The 18,124-nt window shown below is 44.9% G+C and overlaps 1 protein-coding gene across 1 annotated transcript in view; it reads left to right on the top strand.

The window, feature by feature from the left end:
- The window catches only part of LOC126210344 (esterase FE4-like), a 107,174-nt gene that overhangs the window by 72,308 nt on the left and 16,742 nt on the right, over positions 1–18,124 (top strand). The window contains exons 7-8 of the mRNA XM_049939559.1: positions 1,294–1,463; positions 13,439–13,604. Of these exons, the coding sequence (XP_049795516.1) occupies positions 1,294–1,463; positions 13,439–13,604 (336 nt within the window). The remainder of the gene's footprint in view (positions 1–1,293; positions 1,464–13,438; positions 13,605–18,124) is intronic.

Here is an 18,124-nt window from a genome sequence, read left to right on the forward strand (position 1 = left end):
ATGGAGGTGGCGGGTGGCAGATCCCTGTGGCGTAGTGGAGGTGCCGGGAGAAGCAGCCAGTTCAGTGGCAGCGACGGTGGCTCGGCGCGACGTGAGGCGTGCGGAAGATACAAATGACGAAGTGACGGGTTGGGTGAGAGAGGGGAAGCCGACCACGTGAGGGGTGGCAGCAGAGGCGGTAACAGACGTTTTCGAAGGAGGAGATCGGACCACGTCCCCAACTCTCTTGTGGTTCCCTTTTTAGGTACTCCACGTCGACGTCTGCCCGTAGATACGTATCGTCGGTAGGTTTTACGGCTTTACTTCCCGACGTGACAGCGACGATGAGGTGCAGGCCTTGTGTTTTGCTATTACTGCGAGTCTTATAAATATCGCTTTTATTTAGTAATTTGCCTGGCTAAAACTCTCCCCTTTTATGATTAAGACAGCCTGCGCCACCTTTCGGGGGGAGTGGGGACGACAAAGAGTCACAAAAGTTCATATTAAGCAGTCCTTAAAACACATAAAAGTTCACTTCAGTAAGCGTGGTAATTAATGCCTATACTTTCCGCTAGATGGTGCTGACTTACTACTGAATAGCTTTGGTTCCGTAAAACCTTCACTGATTAGTACTAGGTAAATGAAATAAGTACAACACTCTTGTATTTCACTTTCACTCTATATTCAAGAATTAAGATGGTGATGGATGATGGTCTATTTAAAAGGTTCCTAGCATGGAGGAATCTAAATAGTTCGCAAATGCCGATATGCACGCGCTCTACGTCCAGATTCGCAACTAACGGCACACGACACTTTCAAAAGTCCACACGTTAATATCTGAATACCGGTACCTTTGAATTCACTTGTATCAGCAGATAATTTGAGATTCTGTCGTCTGTATGTCCGTAAAGTTCCAATCTAGCACTAAAGTCCTAAAATCCCCTTAATACTCCGTTGCCACACTCAGAGATCGTGCACTACATCACTTTCAATCTCCGTAATATTAGTTTATCGTGAATCTTAACACTATAAAGTCCAATCTAATTATGGTCTCGCTGACTGACAATAACGATCAGGCCTTTTTATAGGTTTCTTCATCACAAGAGTTTAACGTCACTGCCTTCTCCATGAGGGAGCTTCCATGGCTTTGCTGTACTTAGACGTTGAACTACTTGCTGATATACTATAATTTTGATCTTCAATTACCAAACTCTGATTCTACACTATTTTCACCTCTAAAAATTCTATTCTTAATTTTAAATTATTCTTTCTATAGCGTTTATCACTGTAAACTGAACTGAGGTGTTACAACAGATATCGGTGACACCGTCCGCACGTCCAGCTACGCTGCGAATCCCCGCCTGCTGATCCCCACCAACCTGCGCTGCCCTGAAGCGGACAGGGACGCCGTGGCAGAGGAGATTCGGCGCTTCTACTTCGGAGAACGCAACATCGGACCCGACACGCAAGTGGAGCTCTTCACAGTGAGTAACCCCATAAACAAACCAACAAAACGTTAGAACCACCTGCAGACCTGTGAACGCGCCTGCGCTTCAATTCAGGGGAAGAAGGAAAGTGGTTATACGAATGCGGAGCGCACTGCTGTTTTCAGAAGATTGTCGAACAGGCGCATACAGCTACAAGGCTATATCGCATACCTGTTGTAGAATCTTACAACATCTCTTATGTTGGCGTAATGTGGCCTTTCTGTAGGTTGAAAATTTCCATTGTAGGAATCGATATGGCTCCCGCTATAAAGATCGTTTGAAAACAAATACACTCCTGGAAATGGAAAAAAGAACACATTGACACGAGTGTGTCAGACCCACCATACTTGCTCCGGACACTGCGAGAGGGCTGTACAAGCAATGATCACACGCACGGCACAGCGGACACACCAGGAACCGCGGTGTTGGCCGTCGAATGGCGCTAGCTGCGCAGCATTTGTGCACCGCCGCCGTCAGTGTCAGCCAGTTTGCCGTGGCATACGGAGCTCCATCGCAGTCTTTAACACTGGTAGCATGCCGCGACAGCGTGGACGTGAACCGTATGTGCAGTTGACGGACTTTGAGCGAGGGCGTATAGTGGGCATGCAGGAGGCCGGGTGGACGTACCGCCGAATTGCTCAACACGTGGGGCGTGAGGTCTCCACAGTACATCGATGTTGTCGCCAGTGGTCGGCGGAAGGTGCACGTGCCCGTCGACCTGGGACCGGACCGCAGCGACGCACGGATGCACGCCAAGACCGTAGGATCCTACGCAGTGCCGTAGGGGACCGCACCGCCACTTCCCAGCAAATTAGGGACACTGTTGCTCCTGGGGTATCGGCGAGGACCATTCGCAACCGTCTACATGAAGCTGGGCTACGGTCCCGCACACCGTTAGGCCGTCTTCCGCTCACGCCCCAACATCGTGCAGCCCGCCTCCAGTGGTGTCGCGACAGGCGTGAATGGAGGGACGAATGGAGACGTGTCGTCTTCAGCGATGAGAGTCGCTTCTGCCTTGGTGCCAATGATGGTCGTATGCGTGTTTGGCGCCGTGCAGGTGAGCGCCACAATCAGGACTGCATACGACCGAGGCACACAGGGCCAACACCCGGCATCATGGTGTGGGGAGCGATCTCCTACACTGGCCGTACACCACTGGTGATCGTCGAGGGGACACTGAATAGTGCACGGTACATCCAAACCGTCATCGAACCCATCGTTCTACCATTCCTAGACCGGCAAGGGAACTTGCTGTTCCAACAGGACAATGCACGTCCGCATGTATCCTGTGCCACCCAACGTGCTCTAGAAGGTGTAAGTCAACTACCCTGGCCAGCAAGATCTCCGGATCTGTCCCCCATTGAGCATGTTTGGGACTGGATGAAGCGTCGTCTCACGCGGTCTGCACGTCCAGCACGAACGCTGGTCCAACTGAGGCGCCAGGTGGAAATGGCATGGCAAGCCGTTCCACAGGACTACATCCAGCATCTCTACGATCGTCTCCATGGGAGAATAGCAGCCTGCATTGCTGCGAAAGGTGGATATACACTGTACTAGTGCCGACATTGTGCATGCTCTGTTGCCTGTGTCTATGTGCCTGTGGTTCTGTCAGTGTGATCATGTGATGTATCTGACCCCAGGAATGTGTCAATAAAGTTTCCCCTTCCTGGGACAATGAATTCAAGGTGTTCTTATTTCAATTTCCAGGAGTGTAGTTCAATTGGCTATAAGCACTATGGGACTTAACATCTGAGGTCATCAGTCCCCTAGACTGAGAACTAGTTAAACCTAACTAGCCTAAGGACATCACACACATCCATGCCTGAGGCAACCTGCGACCGTAGCAGCAGCGCGGTTCCACACTGAAGCGCCTAGAACCGCTCGGCCACAGCGGCCGGCGAACGTTTGAAACCCAACTCAGTTTACTAGTACACGTGGTGCAGAAAGCAGCAGATACCGCTACCACGTTGACGCCGTGTTGCTTGATTACTACACTGTCCAGACCCATTAAAGTCCAAAACCTGTCAAAAGCCCCAGTAACCATCTTTCGCACAGCGAACCGCTGTGAATGTAATCAGTCAGGTTCTGGAAGATACCGATAGGCATGTGGGGCCATGCAGACTCCAGTGCTGTGGTCAGATGTACAGGTTTCTCATTTGAGGATCCATGGCTCAAACAGCCCAGATGGGGTAGCACCACAGATTCTCGACTGGGTTTGGATGAAATTTGCTCGTCAGGAGAGTATGGTGAAATTATCCAGTTCTTCAAACCACAGACGTACACTGCAAGCTGTGTGACACGTTGCCTGGTCCCTAAGAATAGATGCACCTGTGATGTACTGTGCCTTCCAGAATGACGACATCACCCCCAGAATGCCACAAAACATTCAAATGGTTCAAATTGCTTGGGACACTATGGAATCTGGATAAACTGACTAAACCAGACGTTTTACAGAGTTTCAGGGAGAGCATAAGGGAACAATTGACAGGAATGGGAGAAAGAAATACAGTAGAAGAAGAATGGGTAGCTTTGAGGAATGAAGTAGTGAAGGCAGCAGAGGATCAAGTAGGTAAAAAGACGAGGGCTAGTAGAAATCCTTGGGTGACAGAAGAAATATTGAATTTAACTGGCGAAAGGAGAAAATATAAAAATGCAGTAAATGAAGCAGGCAAAAAGGAATACAAACGTCTCAAAAATGAGATCGACAGGAAGTGCAAAATGGCTTAGCAGGCATGGCTAGAGGACAAGTGTAAGGATGTAGAGGCTTATCTGACTAGGTGTAAGATAGATACTGCCTACAGGAAAATTAAACAGACCTTTGGAGAAAAGAGAACGACTTGTATGAATATCAAGAGCTCAGATGCGAATCCAGTTCTAAGCAAAGAAGGGAAAGCAGAAAGGTGGAAGGAGTATATAGTCTATACAAGGGCGATGTACTTAAATGCAATGTTATAGAAATGGAAGAGGCGGTGGATGAAGATGAAATGGGAGATATGATACTGCGTGAAGAGTTTGATAGAACCTAATTCGAAACAAGGCCCCGGGAATAGATAACATTCCATCAGAACTACTGACAGCCTCGGGAGAGCCAGTCCTGACAAAACTCTACCGTCTGGTGAGCAAAATGTATGAGGCAGGCGAAATACCGCCAGACTTCAAGAAGAATATAATAATTCCAATCCCAAAGAAACCAGGTGTTGACAGATGTGAAAATTACCGAACTATCAGTTTAATAAGTCACAGCTGCAAAATACTAACGCGAATTATTTACAGACGAATGGAAAAACTGGTAGAAGCAGACCTCGGGGAAGATCAGCTTGGATTCCGTAGAAATATGGGAACACGTGAGGCAATACTGACCCTACGACTTATTTTAGAAGCTAGATTAAGAAAAGGCAAACCTACGTTTCTAGCATTTGTAGACTTAGAGAAAGCTTTTGACAGTGTTGACTGGAACACTCTCTTTCAAATTCTGAAGGTGGCAGGGGTAAAATACAGGGAACGAAAGGCTATTTACAATTTGTACAGAAACCAGATGGCAGTTGTGCGAGTCGAGGGGCATGAAAGAGAGCAGTGGTTGGGAAGGGAGTGAGACAGGGTTGTAGCCTCTCCCCGATGTTGTTCAATCTGTATATTGAGCAAGCAGCAAAGGAAACAAAAGAAAAATTCAGAGTAGGTATTAAAATCCATGGAGAAGAAATAAAAACTTTGAGGTTTGCCGATGACATTGTAATTCTGTCAGAGACAGCAAAGGACTTGGAAGAGCAGTTGAACGGAATGAACAGTGACTTGAAAGGAGGATATAAGATGAACATCAACAAAAGAAAAACGACGATAATGGAATGTAGTGGAACTAAGTCGTGTGATGCTGAGGGAATTAGATTAGGAAATGAGACACTTAAAGTAGCAAAGGAGTTTTGCTATTTGGGGAGCAAAATAACTGATGATGGTCGAAGTAGAGAAGATATAAAATGTAGACTGGCAATGGCAAGGAAAGCGTTTCTGAAGAAGAGAAATTTGTTAATATCTAGTATAGATTTAAGTGTCAGGAATTCGTTTCTGAAAGTATTTGTATGGAGTGTAGCCATGTATGGAAGTGAAACATGGACGATAACTGGTTTGGACAAGAAGAGAATAGAAGCTTTCGAAATGTGGTGCTACAGAAGAATGCTGAAGATTAGATGGGTAGATCACATAACTAATGAGGAAGTAATGAATAGGATTTGGGCGAAGAGGAGTTTGTGGTACAACTTGAAGAAGGGATCGGTTGGTAGGACATGTTCTGAGGCATCAAGGAATCACCAATTTAGTTCAAAATGGCTCTGAGCACTACGCGACTTAACTTCTGAGGTCATCAGTCGCCTAGAACTTAGAACTAATTAAACCTAACTAACCCAAGGACATCACACACATCAATGCCCGAGGCAGGATTCGAACCTGCGACCGGAGCGGTCGCTCGGTTCCAGACTGTAGCGCCTAGAACCGCACGGCCACTCCGGCCGGCCCACCAATTTAGTATTGGAGGGTAGCGTGGAGGGTAAAAATCGTAGAGGAAGACCGAGAGATGAATACACTAATCAGATTCAGAGGGATGTAGGCTGCAGTTCGTACTGGGAGATGAAGAAGCTTGCACAGGATAGAGTAGCATGGAGAGCTGCATCAAACCAGTCTCAGGAATGAAGACCACAACAACACTATGGGACTTAACATCTGAGGTTATCAGTCCCCTAGACTTAGAACATCACACACATCCATGCTTGAGGCAGTAGTAGCAGCGCGGTACCGGACTGAAGCGCCTAGAACCGCTCCGCCACAATGGCCGACTGATAAACATTCCCCAAACATTCCCTTCTCAAGCGTGGACCCAACTGACGATTGTTGCAGTGTGTTTGCTGCCAGATGTTTCACGCCAATGGAGGATAAATCGCGTTTACCCCGGAAAGGCCATCTGTCACCACTCAGTAGACTCCAGTTGCGACACTGGCGTGCTGATTCCAGCTCTCATCTTCCTCTAAGAACCCCCTCCCCCCGCCCAGCCCAATAAAATCCTCGATAGAGCGTGCCTAACTTTAATGAGAATTTCATAAATATACCCGTACAGACAGTACCCCTGACGAAGTCCTATTGGCTTGCAGACACCCAAATTTCGGATGGCCCACTATAAGCCACATGAGCAGCATTGTAGTCTGCCTCCAGGGGCTTGTGACTGTTTTCATGGTTTCTGTCGCGCTGTAGAAAGGGAAGTGGAAGGCACTGAGGATTTTGCCAAACTAGGGAATCTTAGAAGGGTCTTTTGCCATTTAATTCACTCATGAATCTACGTGCCACACGTTACTCACCCCTCCATCCTCCAATGATCACGGAGGAAGCGAAATAGGAAAGATGAAAGAAAAACCGTAAGTGCACTTTTCTGCCTCAGATCACGTTTAAATTTTGTCGAATGGTACTGAACGGCCCCTAGTTGTCCCAGCTTGTGTACAAGAGCAAGCATTGTGGTCACATTGCGCCCCAGAAGGGGAAGATCATCTTTAATGAGTATGCAGCCTCTAACACAACAAAAGTCAAAATTTAATCATGATTGTTGTGTTGCTCACGCTGCTAAATACTGCATTTTCGGGCACCAACTAAGTTATTATGTGGCAGGTGTCATTCGAGCACAGTTAATAAAGTCATTTCATGTAATAATGAATAAACTAGGCACTCATCTTTTCGTGTTTCCCACGCTGGTCTCGTTGTAAAATCATGGCTCAATCGTCGAAAATCTAGGTGGTGATGATTCCAAGTTCGGATGCAAAGAGGCCTAGGTTTTATTGTGCTATATTCAAAAGTTTTGTAGATGCGCTTCACAAACCATTCTTGAAGATTACACTTTTGCAGGACAATGGTGATGTAAAAAAAGTAATCAGCACTCCGAATTTAATTTACACTTCCTTTTAATTGCTTTTAATGCAATATCACGTAACACACAAAACATCACTTCACAATACAAAACATACTTGAAAACATCTTCCTCACTGTTAAAGTTCACATTTTATAAGCTGACTACGTTATGCGTCTTTCCAACTTGACGTTCAAGACTTGTCTTTCTCTAGGTCCGACTCTGTAACTAACTAACAATCACTCATGCGCCCAAAAATCAAAAGTTACAAGTACGTCAAAGATCATAGTGACAAAAGAAAGAACACATGAGAATAATATCATTGCAATATAAACATATCGACGAATCAAAGTACCTCTACATTAATGAAATCAAATCTGAATGTTGTCTCAGAAATATGTTAACTACTTCTACAGAAACACAGTAGAATATTACTGGTATCGAGAGGTTCAGGTGAGGTGCCGTAATGGTTACGTAATTCAAGTACCATTACAAGCCCCCATAAAGACATTAGGGGTTGAACGTCTAAGGATGTCAGTAATGTCAAAGGTTGTCAAGAGCATTTTTCTGTTGCTCGCCACATTGGCAACTGTTGTTTTGTTCCGCGAAATGCGTGGGAGTCAACACCCCAGGGAAATGGGTGGCTTCAATCACGCCATTTATGCCATCCCCTGCAGCATTTTCATGCTTTTCTCCGCCACCCATAAAAAAATCGCTTGATTTCAACCCTGCAACTCGCGGTTCTGACCTCCATGGCAAAGGTGTCAAAATGAAGGATGAAATGTGGGTAAGAGTGTTGTGGCGACATTCTCATCGCGTGATATGTCCGCAGTGGCATCGGGCAGAATTGTGGTGAAATCTGGTGTGTGTATGACTTCATTACCCCACCTTACACATCACTTGAACTTGTGAGATGTGGCCTATTTTTCTCCCGTGTCGACACGTTGCTGTTTGAAACGCCGTCGAGCTGGAGGGTGATATCGCAGGGTGTAATGCTTTTGTATCAGTACAGAGGAATCTTGTACATACTGTTGAGCTAAGGTGCAAACTTAAGCGTCACAATAGTTTAGAACTAAGTTGTTTCCAAGGAGTGATGCTTTCATTCTGTTGTGCAGTGCACATTACTCATTTTCATATGGGCCCGGTAACTGATGCGGTCATATGTTGTGAGGCAACGGGCCAGTTGTGGCGCCCTGGAAATATTTTATGAACGGAGTTGGGGCGGCTGCACGGGACGCTCGTGAGAGCCGCGGCCCGGCAGCAACCACGTGGTGCCGAACTTTAGCTGAGCATGAAGGGAGCCCCAGCACGTGGTCCATCGAGCGCGTGGCTGTGAATTCCTTGGTGACGCTGTGCGCTGGGAGGGCCAAAGATGGCGGACTTTGTGCAACCTTAATGGCAGACATTTCACAGTTCATATAGAAATTAATAATAGCCAGATGAATCATGATACATCAAAAAGAAACATGTACATTACTATTATTTGCACAACGATTCTGATGGTGTAATCAGATTTTCAATATCTTTATTAGTTTAAAGTTTAGTATATGACGGTAAATTATACAATTAACACCCAGCAACGAATTTCCAAAATATAAACGCTTCATCCGATTTTGTCGATCGCCCTGTCTTTAGAAATTCATTAGTGTAAACCTAAATTGATGTGAATTACAGGCATGTAACTTGAATAGTACATTCATGAAGAAATTGGTTAAATACACTCCTGGAAATGGAAAAAAGAACACATTGACACCGGTGTGACAGACCCACCATACTTGCTCCGGACACTGCGAGAGGGCTGTACAAGCAATGATCACACGCACGGCACAGCGGACACACCAGGAACCGCGGTGTTGGCCGTCGAATGGCGCTAGCTGCGCAGCATTTGTGCACCGCCGCCGTCAGTGTCAGCCAGTTTGCCGTGGCATACGGAGCTCCATCGCAGTCTTTAACACTGGTAGCATGCCGCGACAGCGTGGACGTGAACCGTATGTGCAGTTGACGGACTTTGAGCGAGGGCGTATAGTGGGCATGCGGGAGGCCGGGTGGACGTACCGCCGAATTGCTCAACGCGTGGGGCGTGAGGTCTCCACAGTACATGGATGTTGTCGCCAGAGGTCGGCGGAAGGTGCACGTGCCCGTCGACCTGGGACCGGACCGCAGCGACGCACGGATGCACGCCAAGACCGTAGGATCCTACGCAGTGCCGTAGGGGACCGCACCGCCACTTCCCAGCAAATTAGGGACACTGTTGCTCCTGGGGTATCGGCGAGGACCATTCGCAACCGTCTCCATGAAGCTGGGCTACGGTCCCGCACACCGTTAGGCCGTCTTCCGCTCACGCCCCAACATCGTGCAGCCCGCCTCCAGTGGTGTCGCGACAGGCGTGAATGGAGGGACGGTTGGAGACGTGTCGTCTTCAGCGATGAGAGTCGCTTCTGCCTTGGTGCCAATGATGGTCGTATGCGTGTTTGGCGCCGTGCAGGTGAGCGCCACAATCAGGACTGCATACGACCGAGGCACACAGGGCCAACACCCGGCATCATGGTGTGGGGAGCGATCTCCTACACTGGCCGTACACCACTGGTGATCGTCGAGGGGACACTGAATAGTGCACGGTACATCCAAACCGTCATCGAACCATCGTTCTACCATTCCTAGACCGGCAAGGGAACTTGCTGTTCCAACAGGACAATGCACGTCCGCATGTATCCCGTGCCACCCAACGTGCTCTAGAAGGTGTAAGTCAACTACCCTGGCCAGCAAGATCTCCGGATCTGTCCCCCATTGAGCATGTTTGGGACTGGATGAAGCGTCGTCTCACGCGGTCTGCACGTCCAGCACGAACGCTGGTCCAACTGAGGCGCCAGGTGGAAATGGCATGGCAAGCCGTTCCACAGGACTACATCCAGCATCTCTACGATCGTCTCCATGGGAGAATAGCAGCCTGCATTGCTGCGAAAGGTGGATATACACTGTACTAGTGCCGACATTGTGCATGCTCTGTTGCCTGTGTCTATGTGCCTGTGGTTCTGTCAGTGTGATCATGTGATGTATCTGACCCCAGGAATGTGTCAATAAAGTTTCCCCTTCCTGGGACAATGATTTCACGGTGTTCTTATTTCAATTTCCAGGAGTGTATTTACTGTGTCTTAGAAAGCACAGAGACATTAGGCTACTGGCCTACCTTTTGCTCTGTTCCTTTGATATATGTTTCTTTAATTTGTTAATGGATCTAATAATGTGTGTTAAAGCGTGTTTATGGTCCAGCCACAGGAATGTTTATTTAATTTCAAGTTATTTAAATGTAAATCCAGTATTTCGAATGTGTTTCATTATGTTTGTGTGGGTGCGTTGGCTTGAAGACATGGGGCGAGCGCTCCAGCCAATCACAGAGTTCGTGAATGGGGAGACTGTATGGAAGCGAGTTTGGGACAGTGCGGTGCGAGGGGAGTATCGCACAGGACAGGGGAGGTGCTGGACGCGACGGTCGTAACAAAGGACTTGGAGCGTGGAGCGGTTTGCGCGTGGTCGCGAGAGTTAGAAATACTTCGGAGTGCAGACTTGTGAACTTGTGAGATTTCCTAGGTTTCTACAGTGAAGACGTAGTATGCGTGTAGAAGTGAATATCCCGAGAGCTATGTTGATGTTCATAACTAATTACGTGAAGTAGGAATCTATTGTTTCCCTGTAATTCAACTCATATTTTATTTAATTGCTGGACCATCGATGCCAATAAGTGTTTTGCAGAAATATACCACGTTCACTTCTACTGTCGTACTCATCATTTAGAGTCGTTAAGAAAATACCTGCAGATTTTATTTAATTGTAGTCTTTCATTTATAAACGTCTTTGTTGCGTTCTAAATTCGCAGTTGCCGAGTGATAGGAACCTTCGACCATTCGATTCATCTGTATATTCATATTGTATACTGTATACTCACAAGGGAACCTCCCCATCGCACCCCCCTCAGATTTAGTTATAAGTTGGCACAGTGGATAGGCCTTGAAAAACTGAACACAGATCAATCGAGAAAACAGGAAGAAGTTGTGTGGAACTATGAAAAAATAAGCAAAATATACAAACTGAGTAGTCCATGGGTAACATAGGCAACATTAAGAGGGACGTGAGGATAGGAGCGTCGTGGTCCCGTGGTTAGCGTGAGCAGCTGCGGAACTAGAGGTCCTTGGTTCAAGTCTTCCTTCGAGTGAAAATTTTAATTTTTTATTTTCAGACAATTATCAAAGTTCAGGCACTCACACATAATCAACTTCGCTCTCCGAAATTCTAGGACATGTTCAGATTTGCTTGGACATATGCAGGATTTGACGGTCTACACACGCAAAAATTTGAAAACGTTAAAAACATATGTTTTGACAGAGCACAGAGAAAACTGTGCGACTGTGAAACTGTTGCATTCATTTGTTGCAGTTTATGTGACACACTCTTATGTTTCCATCACTTTTTTGAAAATTATTATCACATCCACAAGAAAACCTAAATCGGGCAAGGTAAAAGAATCTTTTTACCCATTCGCCAAGTGTGCAAGTTAGGTGGGTCGACAACATATTCCTGTCATGTGACGCACATGCCGTCACTAGTGTCGTATAGAATGTATCAGACGTGTTTTCCTGTGGAGGAATCGATTGACCTATGACCTTGCGATCAAATATTTTCGGTTCCCATTGGAGAGGCACGTCCTTTTGTCTACTAATCGCACGGTTTTGCGGTACGGTCGCAACACACAGACGCTAAACTTATTACAGTGAACAGAGACGTCAATGAACGAAAGGACAGATCATAACTTTGCAAAAATAAAGTAAGTAAAATTTCTGCTCGAGAGAAGACTTGAACCAAGAACCTCTCGCTCCGCAGCTGCTCACGCTAACCACGGGACCACGGCGCTCCCGTGCTGAAATCACTCTTAATGTTGCCTATGTTACCCATGGACTACTCTGTTCGTATATTTTGCTTATTTTTTCATAGTTCCACACAACTTCTTCGTGTTTTCTCGATTGATCTGTGTTCAGTTTTTCAAGGCCTATCCACTGTGCGAAATTTTAACTAAATCTGAGGGGGGTGCGATGGGGAGGTTCCCTTGTCAGCAGTACTTGGCCTGTAATGTGGCAACTACGCACCCCAGCCCCTAGACAACGAAACAAGCCAAAACTTTAATGTGAGTCATAGGGTATGTAGCTGAGGGCCACACCCTATCACCTCATTTCATATTGTTTGAAAGCCCAAAATGTGATGCCACTGGGACTGAACACGGTTCCCATGTCTCACGTAGCCGGTACATTGGTCAAAAGTCACAAAATTTCCGACGTGTGATACCTGGAGACTGTGCCTTGATGTCGAAGCCTCTGGAACGTTATCTTCCAACAAGATGGTGCCTGTACTTTCCTGACCTACTTCGATACAGATGATTTAGACTATTCCTTGGCCAGCACGTTCTCCAGATCCGTCACCCACTGGAAACATCCGGCCGTGCACTGCTGTGAGGCTCGCACTCCAACACTTGGAATCATTACGCTTTTGGGCTCTGACACAATGGTGAATCACCATGGAATGACATACTCGCATCCATCATCAAAGATCACTTCGACTTCACGCCCAGCCCATTGCATTATTCTGAACTTGTAACCGACTTAAACACCTAATTACACGCCCAGCTACAGATTAAAGTATATCCTGAACCTGAAATGATACATGAGAGATGAAAATTACAGGACGGAATGTGAATTAACCACACATATTTGAATCCAAAGTCTGGCAATCGACCACTTAGCCACCGAGCTTAATGAAAAATACATAGCGTTCGTCACATGAATCGGGAGAATTTCAGTGGGAGAAGACAATAGACATGTCGTTACTGTACAATGAGTGGGGTGACGGACCTAATGCGGAACCTTGGGGAACTCCTGATACAAATCGCGCCAGTAATAATATCATCTATGCCAAAGCTTCTGGTGGGGGAATCCAAATTCCTTCGATCACTATGCCGTTGTTACACAGCATAATTGTTCAAAAAGATCAATAGAGCAATTGCTTTCGCTTTCAGTTTTATGCTAAATTAAGCTTTCTTTCTTTTCAGCTTTTGGGCGACCTGATGTTCACATACCATGGTGTGCGGGTGGCCAAACTACACAGCTCCAAGTCGACAGCCCCAGCCCACTTCTTCGTCTTCCACTACGTGAATGAGAAAGTTCCTGATGGACCGATGGCATCTATGGTGCGAAAGACCAGGGAGCTGTTTAATGGTACTGTATCTCTAGTGATATTCGGTAGCTTCATTGTTCTCTAGGTAACGTTTACTTTAAAGTTTGGAGGCGTTGTTCTAGTACGATCCTGCAGTATTGATCTCAAGGCTACCGCTCTCCGAGACTCTGTTGTCTGTGCAGACTTCTTCATAGCTACTGGAACCTATATCGATTTCTACCTCCTTACTCTAATCAAACCTTGAGCCCCCTCCGCAATTTTTATCCCATACAATTCTCTCCATTACCAAGTTGACGATTCCTTGACGCCCCATGATGTATCCTATCAACAGTTCCCTTCTTTCAGAGAACTTTTGCTATAAATTTGTTTTCTCCCCAACCCGACAGTACTTCTCCATCGATAATCAGATCTACCTATCCAATCTTCAGCATACTCCTCTAGCACCACATTTCGACAGCTTCTATTCTAGTCTGAACTTTTATCCTTAACGTTTGTATCTACATAACTCATAATAATTCCGTATTATTTAATTTAACATGTTAAAAAATCTCTTTTCTTCAGAAGTAAGCTGAGATGACAGAAGTCATGGTACAGCTACAAGGGTCACTCCAAAAGAAATGCACACTATTTTTGTAAAAATACAGTTTTCATTCTGCATGTGTGAAAGTTTTACAGTGTGTAGATACATCCTTCCCACTTGTTTTCAAACTTAGTTCAACCTGTTCCCGTGAGTGGCGCCGTCACAGCATGTCTTCAAGGTGGCTGCTACACTTGACGTTCGTAAGAAGCAACGTGCTGTCATAGAATTCCTGTGCTGTGAAAACGAGACAGTGGAAAACATCCACAAGAGGTCGAAAAAGGTGTATGGAGATGCTGCTGTCGATCGCAGTACAGTTAGTCGGTGGGCAAGCAGGGTACATGATGAAAGCGGGCACGGCAATATTGAGGACTGTCCTCACAGCGGCAGGCCTCGTACTACACACACTCCAGACAGTGTGCAGCGAGTTAGCGAATTGGTGACTGCTAACAGACACATCACAGTGAACGAATTGTCACGCTACGTTGGGATAGGGGAAGGAAGTGTTTTCAGAATACTGAAAGTGTTGGCGTTAGAAAAGGTTTGTGGCAGGTGGGTTCCCAGGATGTTGACAGTGGCTCGCAAAGAAACAAGAAAAACGGTATGCAGCGAACTTTTGGAACATTACGACAATGGTGGAGATGAATTACTTGGAAGAATTGTGACAGGTCATGAAACATGGCTCATCATTTTTCACCATAGACGAAGAGGCAATCAATGGAGTGGCATCATGCAAATTCAGCCACGAAAAAAAATTCAAAACCACACCTTCTGCTGGAAAAGTTATAGCTACGGTGTTTTTCGATTCCAACGGACTCTTGCAAAGTTGGTGATTCAGATTTTATGAGAAAATCCTTCCGCAACGTAAAATGCCTTTGTTTTAATGACTCGCACCATAATTCATCTCAAGGCTACCGCTCTCCGAGACTCTGTTGTCTGTGCAGACTTCTTCATAGCTACTGGAACCTATATCGATTTCTACCTCCTTACTCTAATCAAACCTTGAGCCCCCTCCGCAATTTTTATCCCATACAATTCTCTCCATTACCAAGTTGACGATTCCCTGACGCCCCATGATGTATCCTATCAACAGTTCCCTTCTTTCAGAGAACTTTTGCTATAAATTTGTTTTCTCCCCAACCCGACAGTACTTCTCCATCGATAATCAGATCTACCTATCCAATCTTCAGCATACTCCTCTAGCACCACATTTCGACAGCTTCTATTCTAGTCTGAACTTTTATCCTTAACGTTTGTATCTACATAACTCATAATAATTCCGTATTATTTAATTTAACATGTTAAAAAATCTCTTTTCTTCAGAAGTAAGCTGAGATGACAGAAGTCATGGTACAGCTACAAGGGTCACTCCAAAAGAAATGCACACTATTTTTGTAAAAATACAGTTTTCATTCTGCATGTGTGAAAGTTTTACAGTGTGTAGATACATCCTTCCCACTTGTTTTCAAACTTAGTTCAACCTGTTCCCGTGAGTGGCGCCGTCACAGCATGTCTTCAAGGTGGCTGCTACACTTGACGTTCGTAAGAAGCAACGTGCTGTCATAGAATTCCTGTGCTGTGAAAACGAGACAGTGGAAAACATCCACAAGAGGTCGAAAAAGGTGTATGGAGATGCTGCTGTCGATCGCAGTACAGTTAGTCGGTGGGCAAGCAGGGTACATGATGAAAGCGGGCACGGCAATATTGAGGACTGTCCTCACAGCGGCAGGCCTCGTACTACACACACTCCAGACAGTGTGCAGCGAGTTAGCGAATTGGTGACTGCTAACAGACACATCACAGTGAACGAATTGTCACGCTACGTTGGGATAGGGGAAGGAAGTGTTTTCAGAATACTGAAAGTGTTGGCGTTAGAAAAGGTTTGTGGCAGGTGGGTTCCCAGGATGTTGACAGTGGCTCGCAAAGAAACAAGAAAAACGGTATGCAGCGAACTTTTGGAACATTACGACAATGGTGGAGATGAATTACTTGGAAGAATTGTGACAGGTCATGAAACATGGCTCATCATTTTTCACCATAGACGAAGAGGCAATCAATGGAGTGGCATCATGCAAATTCAGCCACGAAAAAAAATTCAAAACCACACCTTCTGCTGGAAAAGTTATAGCTACGGTGTTTTTCGATTCCAACGGACTCTTGCAAAGTTGGTGATTCAGATTTTATGAGAAAATCCTTCCGCAACGTAAAATGCCTTTGTTTTAATGACTCGCACCATAATTCACGCATCATACCCGTATCGCTCTCTCCCTTACTTCGCGATAATACAGAATGAACTGCCCTTCTTCGAACTATTTTGATGTCCTCCGTCAGTCCTATCAGATGAGAATCCGAAACCAAACAGCAATACTTCAGAAAGAGTAGACAAGCGTAGTGTAGGCAGTCTCTTTGGTAGACCCGTTGCCTTTTCTGTGTGTTCAGCCAATAAATCGCAGTCTTCGGTTTGTTTTCCTCTCAACATTATCTATGTGATCGTTCAAATTAAAGTTATTCGTAATTTTAACGCTTAAGTTGCATTTACAGCCTTTAGATTTGTGTGTTTTATCTTATGACTTCACACTTTTCATTATTTACAGCCAAATGCCACTTTTCATCTTTCTTGTTTAAATCGTTTTGTAATTTTTTTTGACCATCTGATGACTTCATAAGACTGTATATGACACCATAAACCTAAAAATATTTAAGAGAGCTGCTCAGATTGTCTCCTAAATCGTTTATGTAGTTTAGGAACCACAGAGGGTATATAACACTTCCCTGGGGAACGCCAGATATTACTTCTCTTTTACGTGAAGACTTTCGATCAATTACTACGAACTGTGACCTTTCTGACAGGGAACCACGAATCCAGTCGCACAACTGAGACGATACTCCACAGCACGCAATTTGATCAGAAGTTAAAACTCTTCAGGAAATCTAGAAATATGGAATCAATTTGACATACCTTGTCGATAGCATTCATTACTTCGTGAGAATAAGCAGCTAGTTACGTTTCATAAGAACGATATCTTCTGAATGCGTGTTGGCTCTCTGACAATAAACCGTTTCTTCCGAGGGAACCCATAACGATCGAACACAGTATATACTCCAAAATCCTACTATAAATAGTTTCGTGCTTCATTATTAATTTAAATTAATTTGATATTCTTATTTCATTACTTGATTATTAATTAGATTATGGAAGAGTTTTGGAAAAAGTGTCCCGTAACACTAGGTGCGTGACCACATTGTACCTTGCACTTGTTTTCGCATTTGGAAGAAGCCTTACTTTTCTGGAGTAGTTTTTGTAATTTTGAAGTAGAAAAGTGAATGCTATTATCTAACAGTGGAGTAAGGTCATACATTTAACTTCTAATACAGGGCTAGCTAGAGGCAAAAATCAGTAGAGTATACCAACATACAACACACTCCCCTACAAGTGATTAGTGTTAGCATTAATGAAAACATAATTTTGTAGTCCTTGTTATAAAACTATACTTACTAAGTAGGTTTTCTTTTTTGTTACAAGTTTTTATTTAAAAAGTATTCCATGCATAGAAATATTTATTCAGGGAAACGATTTTAGGTTATATTTATGACTTACTTTGTTACTAACAAACATTTAATGCCATTGGGCAATTAATCAAAAATTTTTGTTACTACATATTGAACTGCTTCCTGAGCTACTGACAACTTTAATAATGGATAGTAAAAGTCAACTTCTCTTCTAGTGTTGTGGGAAAGGGCATAGCTATTCTTCTCAAATTGTGGTGGATTAGGTATGACAACTATCATTGGGGAACACATGTATTGTCAAGGTGCAGTTAAAATGCTTGCTCCTTGAAGACTTGCATACATATTAACTGCAAGTGAGCACCACACATCATTCTTACTATTCATTTTTGTGGAATCAATACTTGCTTTCCAATTTGGAGAATTCTGCCCTGTTTACCGACTTCTGTCCACGTGCTGCACAAATTTTTAATTTGT

Source organism: Schistocerca nitens, chromosome 10 (assembly GCF_023898315.1).
Source record: "Schistocerca nitens isolate TAMUIC-IGC-003100 chromosome 10, iqSchNite1.1, whole genome shotgun sequence".
NCBI lineage: Eukaryota > Metazoa > Arthropoda > Insecta > Orthoptera > Acrididae > Schistocerca > Schistocerca nitens.